The sequence below is a fragment of the Arvicanthis niloticus genome, chromosome X (assembly GCF_011762505.2).
Source record: "Arvicanthis niloticus isolate mArvNil1 chromosome X, mArvNil1.pat.X, whole genome shotgun sequence".
Taxonomy (NCBI): domain Eukaryota; kingdom Metazoa; phylum Chordata; class Mammalia; order Rodentia; family Muridae; genus Arvicanthis; species Arvicanthis niloticus.
In genome coordinates, this window is record NC_047679.1 from 109,659,986 (window position 1) to 109,670,767 (window position 10,782).

The window sequence follows — 10,782 nt, forward strand, 5'->3', positions numbered from 1 at the left end:
AAAGTGGGCTACATAAGAAGGTTAGTTGTAAATAAATTTTAGCTCTGTTTATTTCTTTTAGACTATCTTAAGTAACCAGGAACTATGCTAGGCATATGACTAGATATTTTCCTGCTTGTTTACTATATAAGAATAGGGATTTGCTATGTTTATTTTGTCTTTGATTTTGAGATGTGTTCTCATCATACAGCCCAGGCTAGTACTGAACTCAGCATGCTGGTACCTTTAACTCCCAACTGCTTGGTTTCAGGTATGTTCTATGATATCTGGCTCCAGATAAATACTATTTTCTGGTTTTCTTTGAATGAATCTTGAGCTGGTCTATTGTTATGTGTTGTAATGTGTTGGGAGCCGACTTTAACAGAAAGCGGTAGATCAACTTTGCAGCCATCTGGAACCATATACCCTGACGAAAGATTTGGTTTTCAATAGCCTACAACAGCTGAAGCACACTCTGATATCCCACATATTTTGTGTTGCTGTTTACTGCCCCCAGCTGCAAGGTGCACGTGGTGGCCACGCCTGCAAGGCATGCAGTTCACGTGCTGTCCACGTGCTATCTACACCATACATGCTTATAAGGCGCATGTGCTATCCACGCCTGCAAGGCATTGCGGTGCACGTGTTGTCCACGCTATAGACGCCTGTAAGGCTTACGTCATATCAACACCTGCAAGGCACGTGGTATCCACGCGCCTACAAGGCACGTGGCAAAAGCCTATAAATAGCTCAGAATTCCCTTCAATAAACGAGACTTGATCAGAATCTCTGTCTTGTCTCCATTCTTCGCGTCTCTTCCCCTTTATCCCCACTCTCTCTCTCGCTAGACCCTGACCCTCGGACCGGAACGGGCAGTACGGGCTGCAACAGTAATGCTAAATTCGATACACAAAGGTACAAAGGTCAAGTGGCTTCTCATGTTTACAAACATGCTTTTGTTGTGAAAACCTTTTTCCTTGATTTAAAACTATTGGTTAAATAAAATTGGTTACAGCCAATTACTGGAGGGATTAGAGGTAAGTGGGTTTGTAGTGACCTTGTTGGAGGATGAGAGACCAGGGAGAGAGGAGGAAGAAAGAGAGAGAGAGGAAGCCACCAAAGGGAACATAGACCATTAATGCATGACCAGGAGAAACAGCAAGTATCTGGGGTAAACCACTGGAGAGGTAGCCAGGCCAGTAGTTAGAAGAGTAGAATAGGGCTTACCCCCAAGTAATTGTCAAAACCAAACAAAATAACCATAGTCTATGTCTCATTTACTTGTAAACTAGTTGGGAATAAGCTTAAATTGATTGCACTACACCAATGAGATTATTTCTCCACAGCTAGTTGTTAGAGTTTGTTCAGTTTCCTAAACTATTCTCATTTATAAAATAAAAATAAGGTTTTATATTCTTTAAATTTTTTTCTTATGGTGCAATGGTGTGAAGATGAAAGAGGAGTTCATGCCATCAGAGCAAGTTCTCTGTCACTGAGATGCACCACCAACCCCATTGCTCTTGGTATTTAGAAACTATAACAATCACCATGTTTTTGTCACATAATTGTAAGTTCTGATGAATAACTATGGACTAATGAGTTAATTGGGGTTATCGTTCCATTTGTGGTTTTTTGTTGTTGCAAGAATATTCAATAATAACAGTGAACTTGGTCTATTTCCAATCAAAATTTGCATGCAGCAATCACTGGCGCAATTCAGAACTGGATGTCTCAATAAGCAATGACCAATTGTCTTTCATAAAGGATCTTGAAATTCTAATTAGTGAGTCCCCTCTATTTTGTAGTTTTTAAGATTTACCCCTACAAATCTCAATAATGAACACTGAGGAGGCTTCTGAATCCTTAGCACAGACGTAGACTGAATCTAATTCAATCTATGGTGTACCACGGAAATCCTCAATATAAGTAAATGAATAAATTAACAGTGTTATTTACAGTCTAGTCGTCACTTATGCTTAATTCTGTATAACATGGTGAGATTAAATGTTTTCTAATCTAGCTGTTATCTGAAAATGATTTTAACTTCTAACTAGAATTATGCAAGTTCACATGTAAATATGTCAAAATGACATATTTATAGTCCTAAACTTAGATCTTTTCTTCTTAAATATTTCTCATCAAGCAACTGTCTCAGAAAATATAGATTTTATTGCACATATAATCTTCCCCTACTATATTTCAACTAGACTACACAAGCAGTTCTAAACACTTAACCAGAGAAATTAAGTTGTTCTTAACAAGCTTTCACATGTAGCACAGGAAAACACTGAACAAAATGTAAGTCTTCATAAAATCTATTATCTCTTGAGACACAAAGTAGATTATTGATTATGCCTCAGTATTTTCTTTAGGGCAGCTTTCACTTCCCGATTTCTCAAACTGTAGATGAGAGGATTCAACATAGGGATCACCATGGTATAAAACATCGAGATCATCTGATTTCCTGCTTGAGAGCCGTGCCGAGAGGGCTGCAAGTATGTGTACATAGTTGTTCCGTAGTACAGAGCAACTGCAGTCAAGTGGGAGGCACAAGTGGAGAAGGCTTTCTGTTTGCCAGAAATGGATGGAATGCCCAAGATAGTCATGAATATAGACATGTAGGAGACAAGAATTACCACAATGGAGGTGACAAGGGTGAATCCCCCACAGCCAACTACCAAGATTTGTGTTACCCAGGGATCAGAACAAGCCAATGCCAGCAGTGGAGGGATATCACAGAAGAAGTGTGAGATAACTCGTGGCTGACAGAATGACAGTTGTGTGATGGAAGTTGTTACAGCAACCATGTTAAGTAACCCACCAAGGTAACATCCTGCTACCAAGAGGAGACAACGAACTTTTGACATGGTAATATGGTAAAGCAATGGCCGACAGATGGCAGTGTAACGGTCATAGGCCATGGAAGCCAAAACATTACATTCAGCAGAAGCGAAGATTATGAACAAGCCCATTTGAGCCATACATTCAAAGAAAGAAACTTCCTGTAGCTGAGATAACAAGTTGACTAAAGTCTTTGGGGTCGTGATGGAAGAGAAACAGACATCAAGGAAGGACAGATTTGAGAGAAAAAAATACATAGGTGTGTGGAGGTGGTGGCTGAATTGAATTAGGACCACAAGCCCTAGGTTTCCCAGTACAGTGATGAAATAGATAATAAAATAGAGTGCAAAAAGAAGGACAGCAAGCTGATGGTTATCTGTCATACCAAGAAGGATGAATTTAGTCCCTGCAGATGAATTCTCCATTGACATGACTGGGAATCATTCCTGACTTGTTTTTTTAACTCTTTGGACATGCTGTGAGATAATAAAAGAAAACTAGCTGAAATGGGTAAATCAACCATTCCCTTATCTGTAGTCACAGGTCAAACCAAACCCCTTTCTATACAGCAGTGCTATTTCCAGATAAAATGTGTAATATGGAAAGGCTAAACAGATACAGAAAAGCAAGACAGAGGTTAACGAAACTCAGGCGCTAAGAGGAATTTAGGAGGGGTCAAAACAGCAAAGGCCTAGGAGGCCAACAGGACCTGATATTATTATTCGAGGAAGTAATGAGTGGGGATTTACTACATGTGTCTACAACAGTAACAGCAACAACAAACAATGACAAGTGCAATTGAATTTCATCTCATTCTCCCTTCCATGCCTATGGAATGGAAACGAGGCATGAGGCTACAAAATGACAAATGGGTCAACTAATTCAATTACAGACTACCTATCCCCACACCTTCAGAATCAGGAACATTACCATTACTCACTATTTATGTTGGTCAGCAAAGCATTTTCCAAAGCCATGGCCACCGTCTCACTGAAATACCATTACAGGGATTCGAATACCCTCAAATGACCATACAATGTTGAGCTATGATGTGATCCACTTATATCCTGTGAAAAAAGTAGTCAAAGAATGGCAAACCTCCCATGGTTTGTGCAGCTTCCAGCTGTCCAAATGTTTGAGCCATTGACCATTCCTAAACAAAAGGGAATGCAAGTGCAAAATTAACTGACTCCCAAATGCACTTAGTGAACAGCTGTGTCTAGGCAAATGACTGAACAGCAAAGTGGTTGGTGTTAGTATCAGGAGTGCATGGGTTCTGGCCCTCACTCTTATGTGCACAGACTATCTCTGATGCTAGTTTGCTACCTCAAACAAACACCAGGCCCTTGCCCTAGGTAAAGACCAGACAACAGAATGTGTGCACCTATGCAGCATCATCTCCATGTATAGAATCTAAACCAACTCCCATCTCATCTGGATTATTGGATGGCCATTGTGCAATGCAGTATAGAGTAGGTCCCCCAATTTGCCTAGGAACAGCATAAGAGGACTGCAGAAGAGTGATTGCAACTTTGACTAAGAAGAAAGTTTTAGGACTGGACAAATGGCTTAGTGGTAAAGCTTCTGTGGGCCTAAATTTGAACCAGAAATTAAAAGAAAAATGATCTTTGTAGTTGCAATCCATTGGAAGGCATGGGTTTTTCACTTGGGAAAATAGTTAGCATTTCTGTTCCTGCAGTCATATACACCTATCTGGATCTTCTCAGAACAACAGCTCTGTGACCAGGGACTAAGCTTATGTCACTTTTAGTTCACTCTGTAAAAGAAGAACAATAAAATCTATGCCGTGGAACTATTGTAAAAATTCAATAACATTTTTTTAAACTAGAGGCATATAGGCAGTAGCATCATGTATGTTATTAACATTGCAGATAGTCAGAAGAGAGCCTTTGGTGACTAGCTAAAGTATAAATCTCTAGACTCTACAACTCTACAAGCTCCACCCCTTTATTATGGTATCCTCCCAACACACACACACACACACACACACACACACACACACACACACACACAGACATTCAACTTTTGTCAGTACAGATATCAGTTTTACTTGTTGTTAATATGTCACTGGTTTTGTTTGCTTGTGGCTTGCTTTTGTTCCTCCAAAACTGTTTGGGTTTCCTTCTGCTACTGCGGAACAGTCACATGGAACATTCCTCAATGTCTACCTTCAAATGGGGAGACAGCAGGAGAAAGGGAGGGAGAGGAGTGAATGGAAAGAAAGCTGCTTACATTTAAAAAAGACAAGAGTTAAAATCCTGGAACTAATTCATATTGTCAGTGGATGATGGAAAACAACAAACAAATCCATACCAACTTTGAGCCCCATGTTTTGTCATTACTGAAACTGGAAAAAAACAACAACCACTATTCCTCTTTGAGGGTTGGCATGAAGATCAAAGAAGATAATGAATATGGAAGCGCTCTGTAAACTCTGCAGCGTGATACAATACACATGGAACAGAATCCCTACTATTATTCTATCTTGGAAGGTGGGAGAGGGAGGAGGAACACGTCAATATGCTCATTTTCTGCTGCCTGTTCCAGCTCCTGCTTACAGAGCTGCACTCTCTGCCCTCCCACTCACCCCCACACACATCATCTGCTGCTATGCCACTGCACTGTGAGCGTTTCCACCTGGGAAGACTTAAACCAACAGCTCTAGGCTGCTCAAATACCTGGGGGCTTAAGAAAGTCAGGTTCCTTTCAATCTTACTTTCACACTCTCGTGTCATTTAAATTTTTTTTTCCCATTTTAGGGTAACTCTTTTCCTTGGCATCTGCATACATCCTAAGTACTCAATAAGTATACTTGAATGATTAAGTAACTGCTGGTCTTAAAAAACACAGTGAAATCTCTCTCTCTTTTTTGTATTTAAAATAAGATTGAATTGCTTTCTCTTCCCAAAGGAAATAAACATAAAAGTAAGGCTTTTGTAGAAGAATGATTTGATACTTTCATCCCTACATGCTGCTGCATTAACTACTGTCACGATGACAAGCAAGCGGGTTTATTATCACCCTGGATGATGTGTCTTGGATATTTACTTCTTGAAAACATTCAGGCGCTCCTATTTGTTGAAGAAGTGACCTTTTACCGGTATTTTTAATGCATTCCTGTGCTTGTTCGTTCGTACAGGCATTTACATTTACAGTACCTATTCTTCAAAAAGTTCATTACCTTTTCCAGTTCTTCAGTTAGGCAGTTCACAGTGACTCTGCTAAGAATAACGAAGCATTTGGAATTTAAAGAAGACTTCACTAAAATGTTTTGAGTGTTTACTAAGTGTCAGGCTTCTAAAAGTCATCTCTTCCAATGTGCTAATTTTTAGTTAAAGTAAGAAACAAGCATGAGAAAGGACAGAGGATGTAGTTAAGGACTCAGCGAATGAGCGGTACTGCTGGCGTTGAAACCCAGATATTCTAGACCGATGCAGTGACTCTTTATATAATATCATTTTGATTTATTTTTGACTTGTTTTTGGAAATTTTTCTATAGGGACCTTCGCCTTTGGTGCATTCATCCCTCTAGCAATGACTGGAAGGTAATTCACTGTCCCTGTATTTCAGCTATACGATTAGAAGCAAATTGCTTGCTTGTTGAGGGTCCTACTTCTTGCATCAGTAAAACAGAACAGCTAAACTTGGTGGTCTCTGAAGCTCTTTGCAGCTTTGCTTTCTAATTTCCCATGGCTCGGTGAGTCATACTGTTCAAAGGTCACCAGCCATTCTCAATATCTGATGAAGGGAAGTAGCAAGAGCAAATTTTGATGGTGATGTGCATCTGTGCTCTACAAACCTTTCTGCCCTTCAATGCCCTTTCCTCCCTCGGTACCAGAAATGTTCTATTGGTATTTGCACTTCTTGCAAGTCACTGAAGACCACTGAGACAAGAACAGGAGAGGGGTGTTTTCAAAATTTCTTCCTGACCTTAAAATATAAAATGCTTTCCCAAAGATCTAGTCACATCCTAACAATATCACTGAACAAATTGATCAAATTCTCTGAAGCCCATTTACTAATCTAAAGTTGGAAATAAAAATATTTAACTTTAATGACTATCTTGCTGGAGACTATACTTGAGAACCATAGCTGATCAAAATGCATAGAAGTGTTGTGGGGTGCCTAGCCCTAACAAATACATCTTCAATATAACCCCTACACCTAAGGCTCAGGGAAAATCATGGAAGATGGAGTGACCAAGCTTGTAAGAGCCAAAATACCATGATACCTGCTGGTAAGTAGTGTCGTCTATGCATGGCATGGAAACTGCACACATGAAATCTCAGTGATGAGGTTGCCTGAACAAGACATGCATAATGACAATATCAATTGATATGCCAATGCAGACAGGAAATTCCAGAAGGTTCCATGCCTGGGTGAAGAAATGCAGGGGTGATAAATCTCTGCAGAACAAGGTATAGTCAATTTTCTTCAGGGAATAAGCTCACAGATACGTTGCTGACATGTGCATATAAGCTATATTAAATAACTCATTAGGGTCATCAGAGGATTTGTTATTGTTGCTTTAAGGTGTGTGTGTGTCTTCTGTCTGTAAAACAAGAATTAAAGAAGAATTGATTATGAATTTTGGAGGTTATTGGAGAGACATGATAGGAGTTGGAGGGGAGAGGGAAGGGCTGGGTTGATGTCGATACAATGCTCATGCATATAGCTAGAAATTTTGAATAACTATAAACAAATAGTAGTATAAGTATAAATAAAAGTGTAAAGTATAAATAAATATGAATATTAGCAGATATTTCAATCTTCAATATATGTGAATTGCATATCTTTAAAGTCCATTTGTAGTGTGAGCTTCAGAAAGTATACTAGTTCTTGCTAGGATCTTAAAGTTGCTAAAATGGAGGGTGTGGGATTTCTTTTTGGATGATAAAAATGTTCTACCAGTGGTCAGAGTCAGAGTGATAGCTGTGCAACTTGGAATATATTAAAACTATTGTATAATTTAGATATATGGATTATATCTTAATAGAGACTTCTACCCAAAACGTTATGATAAATACTGAAGAGAAAAAAATATATCAGTCACCCTTGCTGTATATATGTTCTTTTAGTGACTTATGCCAGAAAACCCCACACATGAGATGTTATCATCAGCTTAGCAGTACTTTGAAAAATGTAATAATGGTAGAACAAATACATGTTCATGAATAATTAAATTATAATGTTAGACATAAAGACTTGAATAAATAGAAAGGCACAGTATACCTGACTAGCAATTTTATCTAAACAAGCATACAGATTTGATGTGATGTGAATTTGCAAGTTCAGAACACACACACATATACAAACTATAAATTGATGCCATTTTTCTACAAGAAGAAAATACTATTATGAAATTATTTTAAGTGATGGAGGGTAAAGTGTCTCAGAGTTTGAACTTTATTGCAAAGACATTCGTATAAAGACTGTTTAACATCAGGCTCAAAAGCAAAGACTGATCAAAGAAATAGCATATTTTATAAGAAAAAGAACCAAATTTGAATTCTTACCAAAAAAAAAAAAAAAAAAAAAACCAACACCCTTTGGGCAGGAGGTTAGAGCCTATAAACACACATAAAACATAAACACTTATAATTGAAACACTTCAATAAATACTGTAAAACACTAGCAGTAGTAAGATGAGAGGTGAATGAGAGTATGACATTTGCATCATACACTTCATTAAGTTTCAGACAGATCAAAAGTTAAGCAAGCAAATCTCTCCTATGACATTAGAACACAGAAACAAAAGCAGAACAAAACTGTGTCTTTAGTTATGTGGCTGCTGAAACGATAGGACTCATCCTATCAGAGCAATGTGCTCAGAAGGAGGATTATATGTTAAAACAGATGAGAAGAAATGTTTAAACTGAGACAATCACTAGAAGGAATAAGATGTTGTAAGCAGAATTTTTAAAACACACTACTTAAAACACACGGAAAATGGTAAAATATGAGACAGCAATGTAAATAGCTTTTTTGATCCATTCTCTTAGTTAAATAGAATAGGCTGTATACACAGTAAGGAACATGCTATGTAATCACATGACAGAGCATACAACCTCAGAATAGTATACATTGAAACACAAAGTTTCTCTTAACATAATGTGCATATATGCCATAAAGGTCACAGTTTGTTCTTTTCCTAAATAACTCCATACATTTGGAGAAATATACACACAATGGTATCACCCAAAATAAATATTAATTACTCAAAAATGTTCATTACACACAGTTTATGCTTAGGTGATTCATTTATGTGTAAATCCTAGTTGTTGCCTTGAAAGAATCTGTACTATATTAGGGAAGGCAATTGCAAATGTAGATACTTCCAAGGAGGAAAAGATAAAAAGTCACAAAAAAAGAAAGAAAGAAAACAAAAGGGGCTGATTTCATTCCTGCGATTGGAGTAATATGAAGAGAGGGAGAAGGAAGCTTTCAAACGGGAGGTAGGACTGAACACAGACCCTGAAAGGTGAGAAGAATTTGATAAAGGATGTGACCAGTTGAAAGAGAAAAGGGCATTGTGTGAAAAATTGTAACTGCCCAGAGACTGTGGGATGGTTAAACATATTATTTGATATTAGCAGTTTAGATGGCCATGTAATCACTAGAAACGATGAAAAGAAATATATTTGTGATATAACCTCGGGCCACATAAAAACATGACTGTACCTTAAAAAGGTCAGCCTGGCACTTTGAGTGCTGGATATCTACAATGTATGACTCAGTAAAGTTCTGCAATTTTAAAAAGTCAACACTATATAAAGATGAGTGTTAAGTCAAACCTACAAGTATTTGCTCTGGTCCTTGTTGAGGATTAAACTCTCAGGGTCAGGATGGCTGTAGACAGTTAGTTCCTCTGGTATCTACCAGAAATAAGATGTGGTAGCTGCTTGTTGGTTCCTACAGAAGGCTGGAATCTGTGCATGGTCTTTTCTCATATCACCTATGAACACAAGTCGTCTGTTTGATATGCTGCCTTCCTCCCTTCTGCCTCTCCCCCATCTCACATCTTAACCCACTAAATCCTCTTCTATTTCACCAAAGCAATCACAATGCCTAGTCTTCAAAATCCCTGAGTAATAGGACAGGAGTTAGAAGGACTCAGAACATCTGTCTTATTTTACTAAGTCTAGTGACAGGGAGTAAGAAAAGCACACAAGATTGCAGACCTTAGTTTATGTAAGCTTGGAATTCATCAACTCTGATTTCTGCCTGCTACATTCTTACCCAAATTTATTGTGTGTTCTCTCTGCAGACATAAAATAGAAGTGTGAAAAGCAATTTATAGTTACTTAAAGAAAAACTGTCTGCCTGAAGTCTTTCAAGGTATAGGCCCTAGGCAAACGTGTAAAAATAGATCCATTTTTATTGTATGGCCTATATCACTAGCTCACCATGAAAGGACACACCCAAGTTTTGCTCCAGTCTACACAGTGATTACAACAAAAGGTATGAGGCCACTCTACTCACGTACAATTTCTTCTTGTATTTTGTCAAGGCGATTGTTAGCATTTTATTCACCTCCTGAACTGTTTCTTCTGGAATGAAGGAGGCATTTCCTCATTGAACTTCTCTCCACATAACTAGCCAATCATGAGCCAACTGTGGAAAGAAAATGTACTTCATATAATATAGAGTCACTTTTCCCCAAAAGAATCTTAGCTTAATTGAAGGATAGCATGTAAATGGGATCTCTTTGCTTTATCATGCTTGTGCAAATATCCTCCCACAAACATTGGTCCCCAAGTCAGTTCTCACAGTGCTACATATTTGTTGTCCTAAGCCCCTGGGATACCTGTGCTTTCCATTTTAACTAATTAGTACAAGCCCCTCCCTTTAAGATCCCTAATTAGAAAGAGCAATGGGCAGAATAGCAAATAGTTTAGTTTCAGCTATGACCCTAAACAGCTATATTACCTACCTTTGGCT

The 10,782-nt window shown here is 38.2% G+C and overlaps 1 protein-coding gene across 2 annotated transcripts; it reads right to left on the minus strand.

Moving 5' to 3' along the window:
• Positions 1-1,893: 1,893 nt before the first annotated feature.
• LOC117694069 (olfactory receptor 5J3-like) lies at positions 1,894-10,575 on the minus strand. Of its 2 annotated transcripts, XM_076918469.1 has the most exons (5): positions 10,328-10,575; positions 7,073-7,393; positions 4,892-5,009; positions 3,761-3,887; positions 1,894-3,296 (listed from the first exon to the last, which is right to left on the minus strand). In XM_076918469.1, the coding sequence occupies exon 5, from the start codon at positions 3,249-3,251 to the stop codon at positions 2,322-2,324; it is 930 nt and encodes a 309-aa protein (XP_076774584.1). In that variant the 5' UTR covers positions 3,252-3,296; positions 3,761-3,887; positions 4,892-5,009; positions 7,073-7,393; positions 10,328-10,575; the 3' UTR covers positions 1,894-2,321. The 2 variants fall into 2 exon arrangements, with proteins under 2 accessions (XP_076774584.1, XP_034340693.1); XM_034484802.2 differs by lacking the exons at positions 7,073-7,393; positions 10,328-10,575 and having other exon boundaries at positions 4,892-7,045.
• Between the last annotated feature and the right edge of the window lie 207 nt (positions 10,576-10,782).